The following is a 25,166-nucleotide window of genomic DNA, read 5'->3' on the forward strand; positions in this document are numbered from 1 at the left end:
GCTTCCTTTGGAATTGTGGGTAACTCCTTTAACACGTGTTTGCCTGTTCTGCTTGTCAGTACCTGTTGCCTGGTGCCTAGGGAGCCTGCATTGCTTGGGCAGTTCTATCCCACAGAAAGAAGGGGGTCACTCTGACCATCCACAGAGGACAAGCTGTTTCACTAAACCATTTAAGACAGCCATTTAGCCTTTTCTTAACCACTTCCTAAAGATGTATCGACAATCTCCCGGGATAATGGGTTTTTAAAGAGTGACTGCTTATAGTTCTATAAGAAACAAGGAATTTCAATTTTTAAAATTACCCATCAGCAACATTTCTTCAATAAGTGTGAAAAACTCCTTGGCCTCAGGATTTTCTGGTTCATAGATTAGGACTGAAAATGGACAACAGAATGTGTGTTATTAAGGTTCAGTGTTTCAGCAAACAGGATCCTTAGAATGAAATTGAACTGTCACTCAGAGCAAGTGAAATGCACAAAGTGATAAACACTAACAATTATACTACAGGTATATCTCAGTGCAAATATAGAAAATGCTGCACTTATATTTGGTGCTTTGGAAAAGAAATGATCCTCTTTTTTTTTTTTTTTTCTGAGACATGGTCTCGCTCTGTCACCCAGACCGGAGTGCAGTGGCACAATCTCGGCTCATTGCAGCCTCTGCCTCCCGGGTTCAAGAGATTCTCCTGCCTCAGCCTCCTGAGTAGCTGGGACTATAGGCATGTGCCACCATGCCTGGCTAGGTTTTGTATTTTTAGTAGAGACAGGGTTTCACCATGTTGCCCAGGCTGATCTTGAACTCCTGACCTCAAGTGACCTGCCCACCTCAGCCTCCCAAAGTGCTGGGATTATAGGCATGAGCCACCACTCCCGGCCCTCATTTTATTTTCTACCTCCTATCCATAGAATGCAATCTCTGTCACCTCAGTATGGCTTCCCTCATGGGCCAGTAGCCAAAGTGTTTCATGAACATAATCATTTCCCAAAGAAGGTACAAATCCTGCCAAATATGGAGACTTTGCTAATGAGAAGACTGTGTGCCTAGATGTCTGTTAATCCTTTATCATGTCATCCACCTGTCTACATGACATCCTTTACTAAAGGTCTCATCGGAACACAAAGGAAGTTTTTATTTTTATTTTTTAATGTAACCTCTTCCATGGTAGAGATGCCTTTTTTTTTTTTTTTTTTTTTTTTTTTTTTTTTTTTTTTACATCTTTCCAATAAGGGAAAGTGATGTTACTTCTTTCTCTTCATCTTGATAGCTTTTACTGTAGTCTACACCCTGGTCATCGCCTGCTTAACAACGTTCTCTACCTTCATTTGACCTGCCGTTTTCAGCACTATTTATTCCTTTCTGCTGATCCTTTATGTGACTGTGTCACCTTTCTTTTGGAACTCACCAATAGACTTAGGATGTTAGTATGTTACCAAAACCCTAGAGGCCAGAAAGATTTCTACTCTTAGTTTCAGAGTTGTCTAGACTATTTTATTCACTTTTTTACATCTCGCTCCACAGGTCCTTCTCTACTACTTCCTATCAGCCTTGAGGAGTATTCATAATTCCGCATCATCCATTTAATGTTATGACTCCTGCTCAGTATCTTGGTGTCCCCCAAGGGGGCACTGAAACATCAAGTGTGCTCTTCCTCTGGCTAAAAGTAAGAGATAATTGGGAGGCTGGGCACGGTGGCTCACACCTGTAATTCCGGCACTTTGGGAGGCTGAGGTGGGCGGGTCACTTGAGGTCGAGTTCAAGGCTCTGTTCAACATGCACCCAGTTCAGCACGGGGAAACCCCGTCTCTACTAAAAATACAAAAATTAGCTAGGCATGGTGGCACATGCCTGTAATCTCAGCTACTTGGGAGGTGGAGGCATAGGAATCGCTTGAACTCAAGAGGCAAAGGTTGCAGGGAGCTGAGATTGCCCCACTGCACTCCAGCTTGGGTGACAGAGCTATCTGAAAGAAAGAAACAAAGAAAGGAAAAAACCCCACCAGAGCTGAGTATAAGATACACATGGGACACCGTGAAAAAAAAAAGTCAAATTTATATGTAATTGAAGACCAGGAACAGAAGAGAGAGAATAGGGTAGAAATGGTATTTGAAAAGATAATGGCCAAGAAATTTTCAAAGCTGATGGAAACATCAACCCAGAGAGTTAAGAAACTCAGCAAATGCCCCAAACAGTATAACTGCAACAAAAACCCACAACTATTTTGAACATCAAGTCAAGCCACTAAAAACCAAAGACAGAAAGAGAAATAAGGTGGATCATATCATTGCTTTCCTCAAAAGCCTCCCGTGGTTTTCCCACCTCGGAGGAAACAGGAAGATCTTTCTATCAAGAAAAGATCCTATGCAATCTGACAACCCCCTGCCCATGACGTCTCTGACTTCATTTCCTATCACACTTCCCCCTGCTCATTCTGCTCCAGTTACACTGTCCTCCTTGCTATTCCTTTCAGGCACACTCCTGTCATAGCACATTTGCCATTCATCCTCCCCGGCACACTCTTCCTCCAGATATTCACTGGCTATTCCTCAAGTCTTTCACTGAGGCCTCCCTGGGCCATCCTATTTAAAACTGCTTTGCCTTCCTCCAGTACCTTCTATTCCTTCTTCCTTACTTTATATCTCAGCATGGCATCTATTATTCATGACACGCTATTCATCTGTTTATTGTCTTTACAACACTAGACACAAATGTGGGATTGTCATCCGAGTGACTTCTGTATTTCCAGTGCCTGGAATTGTGGCTGGCACATGTAGGCACTCAATGTTTGTGGGGTAAATAATGCATGTTCAGTTAAGGTTTGAGTGCTGTATCACCTGACACTTCTCTGCAACTAAAGGTATAAAGTTACTAACCCATCATCATGAGGGTGAAATTTTTGACTTATTTTCCAGTGGTGCTAATTAGTCAATATTAGTTTACATTAATTTATTCCACTAGAATGTACTCTAGAAGTCTGAATTAGTCCATATACCAATAAACCTAGTTTACTATCAAGGAATCACTGAGACATGATCGTGATCACTGAGACAATTCACTAAACTTATGATAATCATGCCATCTTACATATTATGGAATTCATTTTTGAAAAAGAGAAGATGAGAAAATATGAAAGTATTTTGTACTTACTCATCTGACATAATTTTTTTGCCAGATGGTACTCTCGGGCCATTTCTGCTCTCAGGAACTGAAAAACATTAAATTCTTCAAATAAGTGAAGAATGTTGTCAACTCTAAACTCCCTAGAAAATCTTCCATTAATAATTATTTTGCTTTCAACATTTCCATATGTTTTTCCAGGAGTTAGTCTATAACCAATTAATCACGGATATTGAAGGACCTCTGATGGCAAAGCCACATGCGGTAAGGATGATACCTCTGCTTTCCTTCAACCATACTGTGTATGTGCTACTGAACAATTTGATTCAACTGGCACAGATAGTGAAGACATTAATCACTTTAATATTCCTTTGGTTCAGATAACAGGTTTCACTTGTAATTTAGTCCATAATCATATGACAGGTGAAAAAAATGCAGACATACAATATGTACATTTGATATTTTCCAGTATTGCTCTTATAGCATCCAATTTGCTTTTATTATTTTTATTATACTTTTCTTGTTACAAAACAGTATTTTTTATGTAGAAAATTTAAAAGCAAAATAAACACATTCTGTCCCCAATTAAGAAGCACTTACATTTCTACCATCTATGAAAAATAAACACATTTATTTCTGACATCTACATGTATATTCTTTCAAATACTATTTTCCACAAATGAACACAAACGTATTTATGACATTTAAGATTATTTAGTAACTTAACAAAAAAAAAAACCGATTGTGATCATCGTCTCCCCATGGCATGAAATATTCTTACATATTTTTTACTTACTTAGGCTACAATTTACTAATCTTCTATTACTAGCTAGACTGCTTCCATCAAAACACACACACACACACACACACATACACAAACCCTATACTTTGATGATTTTTCTTGCTTGTGTGTGACATATTCTGAACCACATGCAGGTATATGAGTTTTATTCTGTAAGAGATAGAGGCATAGAATAATGTATAAGAGACCCTTTTCATATACTTCTAGATATTTGATAAATACCTAGGTACTGTTTTCAGATGTAGTTCTCTACCAGTTTTCTCAGTTTCTCCCATGGGTTAAAAACTTTTTTTTTCTAATGTAAATATAACTCTTCCAGAGATTTTTCTGTAAGTCATTAACTTCATCAAAATTCTCATTCACATACTAATTAACATGGTATGTTCAACTCATGTAACAGAATTCTTATGTTTTCAAAATCTATTCTTATCTAGGTTAAGACATTTTCATTTTCATTCCTATTTGTGGTTTTCTTCCATTTTAATTATGTTACCTAGTAGTTTATATCTGTGTCATCCTTTTTGTCTAATATCCAGCTCTTGACACATTAATTTAGTTTTTAGTTTGAATTAAAGTTTCTTTAATTCTTTTTCTTGTTTTATGTTTATTTTATTTTTCTAGTTTCTGGCATTAATATTTAGTTCATTTATTGCCATTCTTCCTTGAATCATCATCATCATCATCATCATCATCATCACCATCATCAAAGCATTTGAAATTTTAAGCTCTTTTCAAAATTTTAATATTTAGTGTTGTGGTGATCGATATTTTCCAAATAGCTTTTAAGGTTTTTTGTTTGTTTGTTTGTTTTTGAGATGGAGATTTGCTCTGTTACACAGACTGGAGTGTAGTGGTGCGATCTTGGCTCACTGCAACCTCCGCCTCCTGGTTTCAAGCAATTCTTCTGCCTCCACCTCCTGAGTAGCTGGGATTACAGACATGTGCCACCATACTTGGCCAATCGTTTGTATTTTTAGTACAGGTGGGGTTTCACTATGTTGGCCAGACTGGTCTTGAACTCCTGACCTCAAGTGATTGTCCTGCCTCAGCCTCCCAAAGTGCTGGCATTACAGGTGTGAACCACTATGCCCAGCTTAAGTTCATTTTTTATTTTTCTTTTACATTCATACCATGTAGAATTTCTTTTAAAGTTCTAAGTGGTTTTAATTAGTTATTGTTATTTTTGTTATTGCCTAGTTTAATTGACCATGGACAGATTTTTATATTTTTTAAATCTATTATGGAAAATTTAAATATACAAAAAAGTACAGAGAATTGTAAAAGAAACCCAAATTGCCAATTCTCAGCTTTGAAATTGGGGTTATATCATTATCACCACACACTCTTTCCTCACCTCTGTCTGTATTACTTTAAAGCAGTTTATAGATATCATCTCATTTCACATTAATATAGAACCCAATCAAAATATTACTATCATACATAAACATTTAGGAATTTCTTAATATCATCTAATATGTAGTCTATTTAATGAAGCATTATATTAATAATACTAGCCTCAGAAAAACAAGTATGGAATCAATTTCAGACTCCCTTGTGTTGACCTATTTGTTGTTTTTGTTAACAAAAAATATATTTCCTTACCAGTTCAAAAGGCAGTAAAATTAAGAAATTCTTGCAATGAATGTTTTGCCAAAGCCCTTGTGAATTATCTAACACTCCAAAATTAAGCTGAAGACAGGTTTAAAAAATTACTTGGGACGGGCTGGGCGCGGTGGCTCAGCCTGTAATCCCAGCACTTTGGGAGGCTGAGGCGGGTGGATCACGAGGTCAAGAGATCGAGACCATCCTGGTCCACATGGTGAAACCCCGTCTCTACTAAAAATACAAAAAATCAGCTGGGCATGGTGGCGCGTGCCTGTAATCCCAGCTATTCAGGAGGCGGAGGCAGGAGAATTGCCTGAACACAGGAGGTGGAGGTTGCGGTGAGCTGAGATCACGCCATTGCACTCCAGCCTGGGTAACAAGAGCGAAACTCCGTCTCAAAAAAAAAAAAAAAAAAAAAAAATTACTTGGGACATTCAAAATAAAGACATGCTTAACAGCTAACTAAACAGCATAAACACCGATGAAATCTGACTGGAAAAAAAAATCCAGCTAGAAAAGCCATTTTAAAGATAAATTTGGAAATCTAAATTTGGTGGAATATTATATGATATTACAGAATTATTACTAATTTTCTTAGTTGTGATAAGGATCTAGTGTTACACTAAAGAATGAACTTTGAAGATCCATGCTCGAGTATTTATGGGTGAAGTTTCATGGTGTCTACAACTAATTTCAAATGTTTTAGTCAGAAGTATGTATCTATGCCGGGCACGGTGGCTCATGCCTGTAATCCCAGCACTTTGGGAGGCTGAGGCAGGCGGATCATGAGGTCAGGAGTTCGAGACTAGTCTGACCAATATGGTGAAACACCGTCTCTACTAAAAACACAAAAATCAGCTGGACCCGGTGGCATGTGCCTGCTAATTCCAGCTACTTGGGAGGCTGAGGCAGGAGAATTGCTTGAACCTGGGAGGGGAGGTTGCAGTGAGCTGAGACTGCACCATGGCACTCCAGCCTGGGCAACACAGTGAGACTCCGTCTCTAAATAAAGTTGGAGCAACTAAAAAGGGACACATTGTGAGAAGATCTTATGCACTGTACAACATAAGATATGAAAGTAAGCAATCTCATATTATCTGAATTTTTACATGAAAATGAATTAATGGATTACTTTTATAATTAGATGTTGAAAAAGAAAGAAAAAAAGAGAAAACAAGCAACTCCAGAGAGTTTGATTATGGTAGATAGGGTCTTTGAATGCTCTATAATTCATGAATATTTGGGTGTCTAGTCAAAAGGAAGACTAAGTGAAGTCTTTCTAATATTTGGCATCATTTTTTCTTCTTCTTAAAAGCACCTTATATTATTAAGGAGGCTTCAAAATTTCTTCTATATGCTTTATTCTAGGAAGGAAATATAGTAAATATAATATGACTGATTTCCCTATATGATTCCATGGCTAGCAATTGGATTAAGTTATCTAAGAAGAGAAGTACATAAGCATTTTGTGTGTGTGTGCTGAAAATCTAATTGCGGCTTTTGGCCATGATGGAGTAACAGAGAGCAGACTTATTGTCCTTCCTTAAACAACCATAAAATTGGACAAAAATATATGAAACAACGGTTTTCAGATATGGGACAACAGACATCACAGGACAGCCACGTTTCTGAGAGAAAGAAAATAAAGTAGGTCCTAGGATTGCCTTAGCTTACCGCTTGTAGCCTGTTTCTAGGGACCAGCATGAGGAAGAATCTAAACAAAAACCAGGGATTTCTCTGTGTTAAAATAACATAGTTTAGGCTGCAGAGATTGTAGCCAAGGTGGCTATAATTTTCAGAAGAGGAAGGAGTTTCACAAAAGCAGAGGGCTCCAGCCATCTGCAGAGGTCTCTCTTTGAGTCTTTGGCTGGTAATGATCTGCATGTGAGTGTGAATAAAGCATCTGAGCCCGGAGAAAGAATCACTAGAATGAGTAGGTGGAATAATCACTGGCTATCAGACAGACTGGAGAGCAGCTCAAGTTCTTACCAGCCAGAGTGGAAGGTCCTCTTAACATGCAGAGCATTGGGGAAAATCCTCACAAGGGCGCTGCCTTAGTACTGTCCCTACACTACATAAAGGCTGCCCTGGAGGCTCCCTAACAAAGCTTAAAAGCAAGGGTCAAAAGAAATACCTACTTCCAAGCATCTTAACTGTGCCCCAGAACAAATACTTACAGAAGTCCACCAATATTTACAGAAAAATAACAAAAGTTTGTACCCCAAAACATAAAATTTACAATGTTTGCGACTGGATAAATAATGGGCAGGTACCAGGTGTGGTGGGGTGCAACTGCAGTCTCAGCTGTTCGGGAGGCTGAGGCAGGAGGATTGCTTGAGCCCAGGAGTTTGAGGGTGTAGTGTATCATGATCATGCCTGTGAGTAGTCACTGCACTCCAGACCTGGCAAAGCAAGACCCCAACTGTTCAAACAAACAAACAAAAAACAGGCATGCAAAGAAGCAGGAAAATAAGACCCATAAGCAGGAGAAAACAATCAGTAGAAACTGACCTAGAATTAACCAAGATGATAGAATATCAGGTAGCCATGTTAAAACAGCTATTACAAATATATGCCATATGCTCATAAAAGAGGTAAATATGAACATGATGATGAAATAATAGGTATAAAAATATCTAAATAGCACTTCTGGAGATGATTAGTATCTGAAATGCAACAAATATATAATGCAGGATGGGATTCACAACAGATTATAAATGCAAAGAAAAGATTATGAACTTGAAGACATAGCAATAGACATTATCTAAAATAAAACATATGGAAAAAAAAAACTGAAAAAAATTTAAATGGAATATCGGTGACTCCTGGAACAATACCGGGTGGTTCAGCATTTAACAATTGCACCTTAGATGGAGAGAGGAGGAGCAGAGGTCAGAAAAAAATATTTGAAGAATTAATAACTGAACATTTTCCAAAGCTGATGAAGACTATAAACTCACCGATCCAAGAATCTTAATGAGCCAAAGAAATATGAGGAAAACCATACCTAGGCATGTTATAATCAAATTGTGAAATAAAGTAATATGGAAGTAAAAAATTTTAAAAGACATATTATATACAGATGAATAATAAGAACAGCAGGATTATCTTCTGAAACTATGCAAGCTATAAGACAATGAAGCAACCTTTCAAAGCACTAAAAAAACTTGGCAATCTAGAATTCTCTAACTAAATATTTGTTTTAAATGAAAGTGAAATTAAGACCTTTTCAGACAAAAAAAAAAAAAAAAAAAAGCGGAGAGAATTTATTGCCAGTAGAACTGCATTATAAGAAATACTAAAGGAAGCTTTTGGGGTAAAGGGAAAATGGTATCAGGTAGAAATTTGGATCTACACAAAGCTATGAAGAACACCAGCAGTTGAATATATGTAGGTAGATAAAAAAGACATTTTAAGAGAGATTTTAAAATCTCTTTAAAAGAGAATTAACCATTTAAAATAATAAAGTATTAAGGGGCTTATAACATATGTATTAATAGAAGTAAATGTATGACAAAATAATACAAAGGATGGGAAAGAAATTAGTGTCCAATTACACAACATACATGAAGTTGTATATAATAATTAAAGGTACAGTGTGATATCACAACAAGTGAGGTAAAATTGTTTTGTTCTCCATAGAATTGTCAGTAAATCTGTATGTATACTTTTTGAGTGTGATGTTTCAGGCTTCAATGCCTTCATATGTGCCTTTTCCGATGCCAGTACTGCCTTATCTTGTTTTAACAGATGAATTCCTATACTTGCCTCTTCCTTCAAGTTTCTAAGATTCCATTAGTGTCTCTTCCTCTAAAAATCCTCCTTTTATTCCTTGCTCCTCCTCATTTTCTCAATTAGTCCCTTAATCCTCCCTATTCCCAGAAAACTTAATAAATATTTTTATTACTAGCATACATTTAATCTTACTGTAATTATTTATATATGTGCCTGTTATCAAGGGCAAAGACATGTCTCTCTTATTTATTTATTTAGAGATGGAATTTCACTCTTATTGCCCATGCTGGAGTGCAATGGGGCAATCTTGGCTCACTGCAACCTCTGCCTCCTGGGTCCAAGCGATTCTCCTGCCTTAGCCTCCCGAGTAGCTAGGATTACAGGCATGCACCACTGTGCCTGGGTAATTTTTTTGTATTTTTAGTAGAGATGGATTTCTCCATGTTGGTCAGGCTGGTCTTGAACTCCCGACCTCAAGTGATCCACCTGCCTTAATCTCCCAAAGTGCTGGAATTATAGGCATGAGCCATCACACCTTCTCTTATTTATTTCTATATACCCAGCAACTAGCATAGTGCTGGGTATATAGAAAGCTTTCCTTAAAGCAGTCCTTGAAGAGTTTTATACCAAAACTTCCTTACTCCTGCCTCAGCCTTACCAAAAATACTGCATGTCCTTCCAGAATATTCTTTTACCTCTAACCTGGTGAAAATAGTAAGAGAGATGAGTAGCCAGGCAAGCATCTGTGTGTGGACAAGGATCTTTTTATTAATTTTAAAAAATGTTTATTTTTTAATTGATATATATTATATACATTTTGGGGGTACATGTTTGATACTTGCATACAATGGGTAATGATCAAATCAAGGTAATTGGATTATCCATCATCTCAAACATTTATCTGTTCTTTGTGTTGGGAATATTACAAATTTTCTCTTCTGGTTATTACAAAGCATACAATAAACTACTGCTAACTATAATTTCCCTACTATGCTACTGAATACTATAATTTATTCCTTCCGTCTAACTGTACTTCTGTACCCCTTAGCTGACTTCTATCTCTAGCTTCTTCCCGTCCACCCCCTGGCAACCACCATCCTGTGTTCTGCCTCCAGGAGAGTCACTTTTTTAGCTCTCACAGTAGTGATTTGAAATCTTCGATCTTTAGTTATTTTAGTATTTTTAAGTTTCTTAAATTATATGCACAAGTAAAACTTACTTCTGCCATTAACTCTAGTGGGGCCTGAGTATTCTTTTTAGGGTTGCTGTCTTCATCATTATCTTCATCACTGGTATCATCTTCACCATCATTCTCTGCTGATTCTGACAACTTATCATCAATATCCTGAAGGGAATATTCATTATTTTTCTCCTGCTTTACAATGACTGCATCTTTGCTCACTTCACCTAAAAGGGAATATACCTAATTTAGTCAATAAACATTGGAAAGTTTGCAAATCAAATTTTGCCAGATCCTATTACCATTCATTAAACTGATACATTCATAAAAGTAACATAATTATCATAACAAACTTGTATTTGGAACACTACATTATTTTAACTCAATTTAAATCTCTCAATATCAATGAGGTTATGTATTATTTTTATTCCCATTTATAGGTGAGGAAACTGAGGGACAGAGAGGTTAAATATACTGGCAACTTCAACTTCACACAGCTAATTAAGTGGTAGATCTGTGAGTCAGTTTGGCCCTAGAGTCCATATTCTTTTTTTTTTTGAGACAGAGTCTCGTTCAGTCACCAGGTTAGAGTGTAGTGGCGGGATCTCGGCTCACTACAACCTCCACCTCCTAGGTTTAAGCAATTCTCATGCCTCAGCCTCTAGATTAGCTGGGACTACAGGCATGTGACACCAAGTCCAGCTAATTTATTTTTAGTAGGGACGGGATTTCGCCATGTTGGCCAGGATGGTCTTGACCTCTTGACGTCATGATCCACCCACCCTGGCCTCCTAAAGTACTGGGATTACAGGTGTGAGCCACTGCGCCCGACCAGAGTCCATATTCTTAATTATGTCTTGCATTATTTTTAGTAATATAAAATAAATATACTTCAATTAAAGTAAGTTTAAATCATCTCCTGGGGAAATACTACTGAGTGAGCCTCCTGGCTCCTTCAGCTTTGTGGAAGTCTTTCACGGTTTGAAACTGAACTTGTTACACCCACCCCTTCTTGTATGATTCTGAGTGCCTAGGAAGTCTCTGAGATGTCTTCTTTGATGGAAAGGTGGCTATATGCTACTCTAAATAATATATACACACTTGTGGTAGAAAGAAGAAAATGAGGAAATCTAGGAGAGTGCCATAGAAGACAATGTTAAGAAAACACAGATCAAAAAAAAAAAAAAAAAAAAAAAGGTTAAAACTTATGAATCTACAACAAACTCCTGACTCTAAACCCAAAGCGCTATCCTGAAAAGGAATAACAAGTTCTCCCAAGAGTGTGATGGTTGTGATATTCAGGCCATCCATCTACCTGTTTCTGGTTCATTTACAGTCTCCATCTGCTCAAAACCACCCTGATGGTCCAGTGTACACCCAGCCTGTGCACTGACTCAACACACTGATGTCACCAAGGGAGGTCATAATGAGGAATTAGGGGCACTTTGTGATGTCACAGGAACTATCTCATTCACTTCACAAACATTTAGCATCAGAAGAGAAGCTTCCTGATCCCGAGATCTAAAGCAATCCTCTTCCCAGGAGCTGTTTATTTACATTATGGCACCTAACACAACCTGTAGTTACCTTGCTTATTTGTTTGGGATTTTTATTTATATTTATTTATTTATTTATTTTTTGGAGACAAGGTCTTGCTCTGTCACCCATGCTAGAGTTCAGCGATGTGATCTTGGCTCACTGCAGCCTCTGCTTCCCAGGTTCAAGCAAGTCTCATGCCTTAGCCTCCAGAGTAGCTGTGATTACAGGTGCTTGCCACCATGCCTGGCTAATTTTTGTATTTTTAGTAGAGACGGGGTTTCATCATGTTGGCCAGGCTGGTCTCAAACTCCTGGCCTCAAGTGATCCACCTGCCTTGGCCTCCCAAAGTGCTAGGATTACAGTGTTTGTGTTCTTAACTGTTTTTTGTTTTGTTTTGTTTTGTTTTTGTTTTTTAAGACTAGTCAAGTCCAGTAGTGAGAAAGGGAAAAAGAGGAAAACAGTAAATTCTGTAGCTGACTATGAACAATCAATTTGGATAACTTACTATCTATGCATCAGCCTGTTGTTATTTTTATTTAAAAAATTTTTTAAACTTCTTTTTGAGACAGGGTCTTGCTCTGTCACCCACCTAGGCTGAAGTACAGAAACGTGATCATAATCACTGCAGCCCTGAACTCCTGGTTTCAAGCAATCCTCCTGCCTTCCTGGTAGCTAGGACTACAAGTGTATACTAGCATGCCTGGCAATTTTTTTTAATTTTAAAGTTTTTTGTAAAGATGGGGTCTTGCGATGTTGCCCAGTCTGGTCTCAAACTTTAGGGCTCTACCTGGGCTGATCCTCTTGCTTTGGTCTCCCAAAGTGCTGAGATTGACAGGCATGAGCCACTGTACCTGGCCTGTTATTTATTTTCAATAGTCAGCTATCTGTCTTCTACTAGAATGTAAACTTCACAAGGGCAAGGACTTTCCATATTTTGTCAACTGTTGTATCCAAACTAGTACCTAGCACTCTGGCTTTCAACTGTTGTTAAATGAATGGAGCGTGTTAATGCTTTCAAAGGTATTTTAATTCATTCTAGGATTTAATACTCTGTAATTATCATCTTATGTAATATATGTCCATGGATCTCATACCTGACTGAATATAAGAATCACCCAGAACATGGCTTTGAAATACCACTGAGTCTCATGACCTGCCCCAGACCTACAGAATTGTCAGCTTCCAAAGGTGGTGGAAAAGGAGAGTTCAATCAGAAGCCATAGTTAGTTAATTCAATGAAACAAACGTTATTACCTGTGCTTTCTTTTAAGCAGGAAGATGGCTGTAGGTCAGACTGCAGATTTGTTAAGACATCTTTACTTTCAATACCCCTTGAAGATACTCTATTTTCAGTATTCTTTAAAGAGACTTTATTTTCAATATTCTTAGAAGGGACTTCCTTCCTATATGTTAAAGTAGACAGTGAAAAAACATTTTCTTAGTTCATAATTCTGTTCAATGCTTTAAATACACAATATATTTAATACAAACATACAATATAATATGCCAACAATAAACTAAATAGGTAAAATGTAGTATCTTCTTTATGGAAAAGCATTACAAAGTATTTTACTGATGATTAAAATTCTATTGCTGACTGGCATTGTTATTGTATAACAATTCTTAGACTCTTTTCAGAGTTCTTTAAACAGAGCATTTAAATAATCAGCTATAGAAATGTCTTTGGTACATCACAGTCATATGATGGAATAAAGCTAAGAAAATTAGCCTGGAGTTTTGAAGTTTATAAATCAATTTTTGTAACTGCTAAATGCTACACTTATGCAGATTCCAACACTAATATTAGCCCTTGGTCATATTATAAAACAGCCTCTTTCATTAAGTAGCTTAACTAAAAATGGGCTAACTCTCCCTTTTAATCTTTAAACTTGAAGCTTCATCTTAATAAATATCACATAGGAACCAGGAATTCTTAATGGGGTGCCCTCTGTTCACAAAGACAGGCACCTATGCTTGTTGGAAAAAACAACAACCCGTCTCTTTTTTTGAGATATCAAGAATCTTTCAATTTGTCTCCTTCATACAATGTTTAAAATTCACCTTCTAGTTTGCATGGAAATATATGAAAAGATGTAAAGTATTATTTGTTCCCTAATGTTACAGGGGCTCTGTTTTTTTCCTTCATGGAAATGTGAATCCAGAACATTAGTAGTTAAGTTAGTGGTCTTCTGCACTGATTTAGCAAACAGGTTGACCAGCTTGTTAGATCCTTAATACTATGAGAATGGAATCTTTACTCCCCCAGTATATGTGGCTACAGCAAAACCCTTCTCTGGAAATGAAAAACGCACAGCAAAGATGATTTACATTTATTCTGCCTCTGCCCCGCTCAATCTTCCAATTGTGAAACGAAGCATCCAAGAAGAAACTCTACATATGAAAAGTTTCAGAATCACTGAGATACTCAGTTTCCAGGATTGTGAGACTCCTATTTTTTTTTCTCTCTCTTTTTTTTTGTTCCCATCTCCTGATTGTAAAGACTCCTATTACATAAAAGGTCACCAAACCAGTGATTACTAAAATTCATATGCTCTCAGAGCTGATCTACATAAAAGGGCTTTGATGTCTTTTTTCTTCCCTGAATTATAGTATTTCATTCAGTCTAATATACCATCTATTTATTATAAAACATACCATTGTTTCATGTACACTAAAAAAGAAAAAAATATTGCCAAACATAAGTGTAAGATGACATTGATTGTAAGAGATGTTAAAATATGAAAAATATGTGTTTTAGAATGAAATGTGGTACTTACATATTCACTAAATTACATCCTTAAAAGAGGAAATTTAGCTAGTATAGTTCTAGGTATTTGAATAACTGGAAATGTCTATAGTAATTTTAATGAAACACACATGGAGGCAGCCAACATATTCTGTGACCTGAAGATAAATGGAATATTACTATTTGGAAGCAGTGAACATGTCAAAAAATAACTGTGAGAGATGATATAATTCTGATTTTTATTTTTTATTTTTGAGATGGAGTTTTGCTCTTGCTGCCCAGGCTGGAGTGCAGTGGTAACATCTCAGCTCACCACAACCTCCTCCTCCCAGGTTCAAGCGATTCTCTTGCCTCAGCCTCCCGAGTAGCTGGGATTACAGGCCTGTGCCACCACGCCCGGCTAATTTTGTATTTTTAGTAACAGACGAGGTTTCTCAATGTTGGTCAGGCTAGTCTGGAATTCCTGACTTCAGGTGATCTGCCTGCCTTGGTCTGCCAACATGCTGAGATTACAGGCGTGAGCCACCACACCCGGCCAAATCCTGATTTTAACAGTAAGATATAAATTCCTTTTCTGTTCACTTTCTATGGTCTTTCTTGCATAATTTCAAATAATCAGAGGCCCAAAGGTCAATCTTCTCTTCACCTAAAATCTACTGACTTCTATTTGGGAAAGTGATTTATGATAATAAGGCCTCTAACTATTTAAGAAAAACAGATAAATAGAATGCTCTAAAAGATCTGTTTTTCTTAAGTACAACTGAAGAAAGATTTAAAATTTTATTTTATGTAATAATGTCCTTTGGAAATGCAAAAGTACTTAATTTAGTACTTACATGACAGTTTATTAGGTTAGATATTCCACTGGAACATATTTATGGCAGAGGGCAGATAACCTAAGTTTTCGAATTTTTTCCTTAAAGTGCTGGGCATCTTTAGGAAGTGTCCCAAAACTTCTACTGAAACTAATAATTTTTCAGGAGATGTCTATTTTCAATTTTGTCATAAAATCATCAAACATGGGCCTAAAAACAAAATTAATTAAAACTTACTTTTCTGCGAATGTCTTAGCTACACTTGGAGAGACCTGCGTTGGTGAGGCATTAAGTTTGGTTCTCAATCTTGGTCTGCGTCCAAAAAGGCATTTACTTGAGGTATACAATGGGGAAAAGATAGCTCATTATTCATTTTAGAAAAGGTGATAAAACATAAGATCATGTAAGAAAAGGCCTACAGATACAGATACAATTTTCTTCAACCTCAGTCAGTGTTGAGTGCTGTGGATTTGCTTCAGCCATTTCCCTCTCAATCTTTATGCTTGAAAGCTTGACCAATCAATCAAGTAAGGTCCAAAATCTAAAAAACTTTATCCAGCATTAAATACATATTTTATTTCTACTGCTGAAAATAGTTTGTTAATGAAAAGCAATTTGCTGGGTAGACAAAATCTTTCCCACACAGGATTTCTAAGGAAAAAGAAAATGTTAAATGTGGGATTTGTGTGCCCAGAAGTTTGAAACTCCTGGTTTATGGAGTCCACATACTTCTTGTGGCTGGGACTGGAGTGAAAAACCCAAAAACTAAAGCAAAGAATTTGAGAACAGAAAAAACTTTTAGTTTTCCCTAACGCAACCTAAATGAAATCTTTTGGCAAGTCTCACTTGCCAGTCGGACTATGAAGCCAGCAGCAGGGTGGAGTGGAACAGAAGCTATGCTGGAAAAATTCATCAGCTTTGGAGGTCAGTCACGCTCTTCCCATGCAAAGGTCCCCCACGGTTTTTTTTTTTTTTTTTTTTTCTCCTACTTGATCATTTTTCTCTAGGACTGTTCTTTTTACCTTCAGCTCTGGGTAAAGTACCTGAGCTGACAAAATGACACACCTTTGAAGCTTACTGACTACAATATCCACCCTTGTCCTTCCCTGCAAGCAAATTAAAGGGAACATGATCATTTTGACCTTGCAAGCAGTTTGAGAGGCAGATGCAATCATGACTGCGATCAAGAGAACAAGTAGCCACTCTGCTTTTCTCTTTTGGGCTAGGCTGCATTTGATTTATCCCTGGGGTTTAACTACCTCAGGAGGTGGAACACCCCTTGCTGTACTTCCAACACTGCTCACCGGTCAAAGGACACTGGGGCTCATGGATACAACAGTAATTTCTTTTCATCCATGATCTAGTAACTTCTATTACTATTACTGAAAGTTATATTTCAAATTTCCCTCAAAGACAACTAAACATTTTTTAGATTATATAAATATTTTCAACAATGTACTGCGACACATATAAAATTACATGTAGATTACTATATGTAGCAAGGCTTTTTTCTGGTTGGTTGTAATTTTAAATTAAAATAAATATAGGTTCTGTGTCACTGATTTGCTATACATTACTTTCTCTTTAATATAAAAACATTATACAATATGTAATATATATATATAATTTATAACAAAAGCAAAGGTAGATATTTTTAGTTTTGACAATGTGAAAATTAAAATATATGTTGCCTAAGGCAGAATTTTTCCCAGCCAATAATATTTAGAATAAACCAAAACAATACGAATTTGAATAGAAGAATCCCACCAGAATGGCACCTACTAATTTGCTGGTAATCCCCAGCAAATTAGTTTTTCAAAGAACAAATACAGAATTTTTTTTCAGAAGGTAGAAGATGATTACAGGAAAGGCTTTAATAGATTATCAGAATCAGAGCCTTGAACAGAGCAGATACTTAAAATTTCGTTACTAAATTGATACTGTACTGTGAGGTTTTTTTTTACACTTGATCTTAGCCAAAGGCTGGAAATGATGTAGTGTAATTTTTTTAACACCAGTTTCTTTAACTAGTTGAGGTAATTATTTTCTTTATTGGGTAGTAACAATTCATGTTATAGTAAATAATTTAATTTTAAAGTAAATATTCGATTCAAGAAATATTCTGAAACAATAAGTATCAAAGGGAAATAGGAATGAGCAATGAAAATTATGATACAAATAAAATATAGAGTACAGGGTGTTTAAGGCAGAAGTGAATATTATCTATACTTCTACATTTTTATCAAAATTCATTTTTCATTTTAACTGTTCTTCTATCTAAGTAACAATTGCTTTGACTGAAGCAAAAGCTGAAGGGCTAATCCATGCATTTCTGGCCTTTCAAATTTAATTGGGTGACAAATGGCTGCATTATCTAGTTCTAATTGCTTAAAAGGCACGGGAGAGATCAGCTGCACAAAGACATCTTCTTACTCTGACATTGCTTCATTTGATTCAATCATCACTTTTTCTGAAAGAGAAAAAAACACCCTCAGCATTTTATTAACAGTGATGTCCCTAACATAGATTGCTAAATGGCAAATATTTAGGATTTTTAAAAAGATAGGCAAAATTATAATGGATTTAATTGCTAAGTCATTCAATGACACTCAACATTCCAATATTCTTCTTAATATTTAGGACAAAATAATGGTTAAACATACTCTTTCAAAGTAATAAATCATTTACCCTTTGGATTAAACATTAGCAATCTGCCATTCTGTTTGTTCTTTGTTGTCTAAAATAGAAGCAGAAATAAAAACTAATATTATTATTTTAGTCTCAGATATTTGAAATAATTGACTAATAGCCTTTATGTAAACATTTCTATTATCTAGAATAAATGCAATTTTATACTAAAGCTGATTATTTTAAAAGTATATAAATTGACAGTAAAACAGACCCAAAACATCCTTAAAAATTGTATACTCTCACCTTACCTTTACGGCATCTCTCTTGTCTACAGAATTCCTGCAAAAACCAAAATATTTTCTTCATAAGTCTCTAAACACTTGTATAGATTTAAAATACAAATAGAACACAGAACACAGTCTGTCAGTTAGGTATTAAGCATGTATTTTGTTTTAGTATTTAGCAGCTTTATTTCCATTTTAACTGGAAAACCTCATTTTTCTAGATTATGAAATTTAGTTTTAAAAAATCTAGAGAAATTAAGCCTTCCGGGGGGAAGGGGAGGGATGGTAGACAAGCACAAAAGAGAACTAAGGCATACTGAGCTTACTACCTGGGTGATGAAATAATATGTACAACAAACCCTCATGACACATTTACCTATGTAACCAACCTTCACACATACCCCAAACCTAAAACAAAAGTTGAAAAAAGAAAAAGAAACTAAGTTTTCCTCTTCTTCCCATCTCACCTTGGAGTTTATTTATAAAAAGAGCTATAAGAATAATTTTGCATTTAAGAAATTGATGCATTAAATAAGCCTTTAATTCTCTGTTATCTTTTTGGTTTTGCGTAACTTGGACTTTAAATCTAGATCTAAATACTGTACAATCAACAGTTGGCTAAGAACTCTGCTTTCCTATGGAAATGACCCTAGAAATCGTCATCTTTGCTCATGTTTACACCATTTATCTTCCCTACTTCAACACAACACAACACAACATGTAAATAAACTATCTGTCACATTCAGTTTACTGGTGTCACGGAAAAAAACCCAAAAAACAAAAAAACCTTTTAAGGCCAGGCACAGTGCCTCATGCCTGTAATCCCAGGATTTTGGGAGGCTTAGGCGGGTGGATCACCTGAGGTCAGGAGTTTGAGGCCAACCTGACCAACATGCTGAAACGCCATTTCTACTAAACATACAAAAATTAGGCAGGCATGGGGGCAGGCACCTATAATCCCAGCTACTTGGGAGACTGAGACATGAGAATAGCTTGAACCTCAGAGGCAGGGGTTGCAGTGAACTGAGATTGCGCCACTGCACTCCAGCCTGGGCAACAGAAAGACTCTGTCTCCAAAAATAAATAAATAAATAAAAAACACCTTTTAGAGTACATGTGACCAGAGCAAGAAAAAATTCTTCCACAGCAGTTCAATATGTGATATTTTAAATAAAGTATTAAACCAACACATATAGAAATGACCTTTGATTTTAAAATACAATCCTTATCTTGTAAGTTCTCATGTGTTTATTAATATAAAGGTACAATGTTTTCTCGATGAATTTTTACCTTTCAAAGTTACCTGATCACAGGACTGATTTTCCTATAATGTAGCTGTTTATACAACTGGATAAATTTCATTCTCATTGTTAAGAGAAAAATAAACAAGTTTTTTTTTCAAGTATGGGAGTGGCCACACTTAAAATTTTCCTAAGTAACAATCCATGTTGCTCACTCCTCTAACACTTGTTCCCATGCCCCAAGCCAGATTTTAAAAATTGTCATAATTGTTACCTACTGAGGGATTTCTGGAATACAAATTTCAGGGCCAAGACTGTGGACAATAAAAGGTAAGTGTCATTATTTCGTATTAAGTTTTTATTTTTTTAAATCCAACTCCCTCACATTGACTTATGCTCCTAAATAAAGCAGCTGTACATAAACTTCTACCTCAGGCTTTGCTTTCTGGGGAACTCTGACAAAGCCAGACATTACATATGTTAATTCGATTAGCTCTCTTGGAGAGGTTCACAGAGAACTAAAGTCTATCAGAACAGCACGGTATATTTTGGGGAAACACAGTTAAGGAAGACCAAACTCCAGGATAAATGATTTTCCACTGATTCTCTAGGGCAGTAAAGCTCCAAAGAGGAAACAAAGCAATAACAAACTAAACAAGGCCTTAACAAAAGAAATCTAACATGATCTCTCCTGAGACACACTTTCACTTCACAGATTTCCACAATCCTGTGGGTACCTGTATGTTCCACAGAGCATCACCTTTATATTTATTAATATTATTATTATTTTGAGACAGAGGCTCACTCTATCACCCAGGCTGGAGTGTGGTGGTGTGATCATGGCTCACTGCAGCCTTGTTTACCTTGGTTCAAGCAATCCTCTCACCTCAGCCTTCTGAATATCTGAGACCACAGGTGTGTACCACCACATCCAGCTACTTTTTTTTTAATTTTTGAAGAGACAGGGTCATGCTTTGTTGCCCAAGCTCGTCTTGAACTCCTGGCCTCAAGTGATCCTCCCGTCTGGACCTCCCAAAGTGCTGGAATTGCAGGTGTGAGCCACCGCACTGGCCCACCTTTATATTTAGAGCAGTCCTTTTCTTTTTAGCTCTAGGAACTTCATGGATTGCAACATTCTACTTTTCACCTAGATGAAACGTTCATGCATATAATTCTCCTACCATTTTCACCTGGTGAAAACGTAGGATGAACACATCCCAGCCCTTGATGGAGACCCACGCTCAGTTAGTCTGGCCCTATCATTAGCTAGGAAATGTCCATTTCATCTCAAACTGAATTGCTTGGGAGGCAGTACAGAGTAACACTCAAAAGATGGGGCTCTTGAGGAAAAGAGACTAGATTCACATCCCAGTTCTGACTCCAGGGAAGAAGCAGACTATTTCAGAACACTCAAGTCACTATCTTTTAACAGTCCCTGTGGCAATGGGAACAACACAGTCATGACAGTTCAAACTTTTCATACACTATTCAATGTCTATCTAAAACAGATATTTGGGTCAGGTATCCTGGCTCACACCTGTAATCCCAACACTTTGGGAGGTCGAAGCCAGAGGATAGCTTGAGGATGGGAGGTTGACACCAGCCTGGGCAACATAGCAAAACTCTGCCTCTATAAAAAACTAATTAGCTAGGCAGGGTGGTGTATGCCTACAGTCCCGTTTACTCAAGAGGCTGAAGTGGGAGGATGGCTTGAGCCCAGGAGCTTGAGGTTACAGTGAGCTATGATTGTGCCACTGTATTCCAGCCTGGGCAAGAGAATGGGACTCTGTCGTTAAAGAAAAAGACAACAAATAGTACAAAATAAAACAGACATTTGATGAGCACCTACTACATGTCAGATAGAACTGTGCTAAGCTCTGGGGACACAAAGATGAAGATACTCTAGTTTGAGAAGTTCAGAATCTTACAGGTGAAATGGATACTAACTTCTCATATGTATGTCGTCAAGCAAGCTTCAAAGTACTATAACAAATGCTTGCCTCTAAGATGCTACAGCGTAATTTCCCATACTGCCCAAACTGAGGAATACTGATTACCAGGATCAATCAAATGCTTTCTTTTGGGCTCATGGGCTGGAGATACTTAAGGAGAATCAGCAGGGAGTGGGGGCAAAACTGGACCAACAGAGGTGAAATTGCCTTTGCAAAAATTGTAACAGTAAGAAAATTATGACAGTAACAGAGATCTGACCTAACTGACTCCATCTTGCTTCTAACTTTCTAGCTGCCCTTGTTCATTACTAGGCATAGGCCAAACTAACTTTGGGAAGAAACTAGTTTACAGTTAACATTGAAACAAAGATGATAACCACCCTTTCTCAAAGCAAACCCTCTTCTTGCCTGGGGACGAGACTGCCTTTGTAGGATTAACAAATTAGCCACAAGATTAGAAATTGTAGTTTTGAAGTCATGCAAACAGAGGCCACAAGATTCTGAACCTCCCCACTGGGTATTATTTGGACTCCACATATTTTGGAACAACAACAATAAAAACCTTTTATAAAATGAATTACCAACATTTACAATTCAAACTTCAGAAACTTTTATTTTAGATTTCTCTTGTAATATTGGAAGAAATTACATGTTTTTTCTTCATCCCACATATGCAATTATTTCACTGTTTTGTGCTATTGGTTTTTATAAGCCACCTTGTAGTCTAATAGGCAGAATGAATAAATAGATAGCTACATGCTCAGGCCCTGTTAATCTTGCGAGAAGGAAAGACAGCTGATTAAGCACTATCCTCTATCCTCAGGGAGCTGGGTGGGGGAAACATTACATGATGCGGGGACAATATTTTACAGTATAGCTTCAAATATGAATATAAATGGTTTCAAAGATCATCACTTACATTCATTCTTTAAAGTGACTAATTATTAGTTTTATATCTTTCCTCTACAGCATAATATAGTGCTAGGAGTCCAGACTTTGGAGTCAGGTTGTCTATGTTCAAATCCCAGCAAATTGTGTGATCTAGAGCAAATTCCTTAACCTCTCTGATTCAGTTTCTTAACTGTAAAGTGTGGATAAAAATACTACCTACCTCAAAGAGTTATTGCAAGGGTTAAAATAATAGCTACTAATGAATAATAATAGTAGCACTCATACATATCCTGCTAGAACAATTACTATAACGCCCCTTCCTATTACAATTATTAATATTTACAGCCTAGGGAGGCCAGTCCTGAAGGTGAACTATCACAAATGAAGCCAGTTCGAAATGCAGAACTGAAACTGGATGGGGCAAAGAGGGGAGAAAACACTGAGGATGTGGCTCAACTGGTGAGGGTAGGTAGAAAGCTCTGGAATTCTGGAATGGATGCAGTGAAATACCTTCAGAGATGCTGGAATTTCAGCTCTGGAAGACTCAACATTTAAAGAGGAATGCTGTTGTTAATTGCTGTTTTCCAGAGACGACAAAAACCAAAACAATTTCAATTCACAAAAACAAAATAAAAATTAAAAAATAAGTTGGATTTGGAGATCATTGCATTTGGTTTTTAGGAAAATAAAACATATTAAAAGATAGTTCCAGAGTCCTTTTCAGATTCATAAAACAAAACAAAACACAAAACAAAAAACTTCAGGGGTTCTCTTGGGGTAAAAACAGATTCAGCCAATACACCTATGCCAAACAATAAATTGATCATTATCCCACGTGTAAAAGGCTACAGGAGCTCAGTGTAGAATAGTTTTGATTATTCAAAACACAACAATATCAACATTTTGGAAGTTTTAAGTCAATTTCATCATCTCATAGAAGGCTGAGGACTGGACTGTGGAAGCGATTCCTTGTCCGAAGCCCTCATTTTACGTAAGATTAGAACAAGGCCCGGGAGTAGGTATTTGTCCAAATTCCATCGAAATTTTTATGGCTGATTAAGTTTTATCTAGCTAGTAGTGATGTCTTAACTAATTTTCCAAATATAAGTAAAAGAATTCCGGGCAAGGGTGAGGACTGACGGAGGGGGAGGGAAGCCCTGGGATGGGACGGGTCATCTTCGTTATCTGGGGGAAAGGAGTTGGTGCGTGTGAAGCGGCAGGTCAAAGCATGGTGGTGTAGACACGGCTGTCAGAACCGCCCAGTAATCTCCACACCCGCGTAGACACGCACAGCTCTTCCTCACCCCCGCTGCGCGCATCCTCCCTTCCCGGCGGCGCCTGGCAGCCGCGTGGCCCAGAGCCCTGACGCGGAGTGGTAGAGCAGTCCGCCGTCTCGGGCGCCAGGTCTTGGGGGGGTCCGCTGTGGGGGCTGGGGAGAGGGCGACCCGCTGTGGCCTCGGCGCGTCTTACCCGCTGGCAGCCCTCTCTAGCCGACCATCCGAAGGGCAGACACCGAGAATCAGCCCAGCTACCTGGTGCTCGCGCGGGGCTCGGGAATCCGCGCTGGGGACGCCGCGTAGCCGTGGAGACTGCACGGCGCGCGGAGGAAGCTCGGGCAGCAGCCGAGGGTAGGGGCTGGAGGGGAGGGGCGAGGGCGGGGGAGGTGGCGGGGGCGGGGGCGGGGGTGGGGGCAGCCCGGGGAGCCAGGGAGCTGCGAGGAGGGGGCGGGCCGAAACTGGAGGGCGGCGGAGAGCGCGGGACGGAGCGGGCGGGGCGAAGAGGGCCCGGGGCGGGGCTGGGAAGCAGGCCCGCGGGGGCGGAGCGGGACAGGCGGCCTCGCCGAAGGACAGCCCCGCCGTCCTGGGGGTCCCGCGGCGCGGGAAACTGGGCGCACACATTCTCGGACGGACGTGCGCACGCGCACCGGTTACCTTCAGAAGCGCCGAAGAAGGAAAGAGGGTTGGAAAGTTGGCGTCCATACCTGATTCTAAGCGAGGGAGAGGGAAGGGGGCGGGGTGGCCTCAGAGTTTTAAACTTGGGTGGTAAAAAGAAGTCTTGAGTTGGGAGAGATGTCTCTGGTTGTGGATGAACAAGTGTCCCCTCCAGGACTTCGTCCCCCAACCTGAGGTCGCCCCAAGAAGACTACGGGCCTCCCCGGGGAGTCGCTGGACGCCAGTTTTCCCAGAAGTCAGATTCAACTGATTAGAACCAGAGACCCGGCTTGCCGGAGCTGCTGCTTGGCCACTCCGGCCAATGGGAGGTATTAGTTCTTAAGTAACTGCTTGGGTCACAGAAGGGGGTGGGGAGCTTTTCTGTTAGAGAATTCTAAAGGTCCCTCAAGCTTGGCTTCTAGGAAGGAATTGGTTCTTTTTCTCCACTTGGGATGCCGGAAGTAACTAGAATAAATTTGTTGCTAGGCAACGTGTTTTGAAGGACGCCTGTTTGTTGGACTCAAATCTGGATTCGGCTTTCACATGGTAGACACGTTTTGGTGTTCTCCCTATTTAATCTCTGGGGTTGGTGCCCGCTGAGGATATGTACCTTGGTAGATGGTTGTGAAGTTAAAATGACATAAAAATATATAAAGCTCTGACATGTAGAAGATGCTTAATAAATGGCAAATTTTTAAAT

General features: G+C 38.3%; 1 protein-coding gene across 5 annotated transcripts in view; it reads right to left on the reverse strand.

Moving 5' to 3' along the window:
- ERICH2 (glutamate rich 2) overlaps nucleotides 1-24,767 on the reverse strand; it is a 38,380-nt gene extending 13,613 nt beyond the window's left edge. For 4 of the 5 annotated variants that reach the window (XR_012517726.1, XR_012517727.1, XR_012517725.1 and 1 more), the window contains exons 1-9: nucleotides 24,006-24,514; nucleotides 18,476-18,506; nucleotides 18,225-18,273; nucleotides 17,970-18,006; nucleotides 15,774-15,869; nucleotides 13,230-13,378; nucleotides 10,476-10,663; nucleotides 3,145-3,202; nucleotides 303-374 (exon numbers count right to left, since the gene is read on the reverse strand). Coding sequence is in view for 1 of the 5 variants with exons in the window: in XM_010331046.3 (XP_010329348.2) it covers nucleotides 303-374; nucleotides 3,145-3,202; nucleotides 10,476-10,663; nucleotides 13,230-13,378; nucleotides 15,774-15,869; nucleotides 17,970-18,006; nucleotides 18,225-18,273; nucleotides 18,476-18,506; nucleotides 24,006-24,514 (1,189 nt within the window). In the remaining 4 variants the exon portion in view is untranslated. Of the gene's footprint in view, nucleotides 1-302; nucleotides 375-3,144; nucleotides 3,203-10,475; nucleotides 10,664-13,229; nucleotides 13,379-15,773; nucleotides 15,870-17,969; nucleotides 18,007-18,224; nucleotides 18,274-18,475; nucleotides 18,507-24,005 lie in introns of all 5 variants that reach the window. The other variant, XM_010331046.3, reaches the window with a different exon arrangement.
- Nucleotides 24,768-25,166: the final 399 nt, after the last annotated feature.

Source organism: Saimiri boliviensis, chromosome 5, assembly GCF_048565385.1.
Source record: "Saimiri boliviensis isolate mSaiBol1 chromosome 5, mSaiBol1.pri, whole genome shotgun sequence".
Classification (NCBI taxonomy): Eukaryota; Metazoa; Chordata; class Mammalia; order Primates; family Cebidae; genus Saimiri; species Saimiri boliviensis.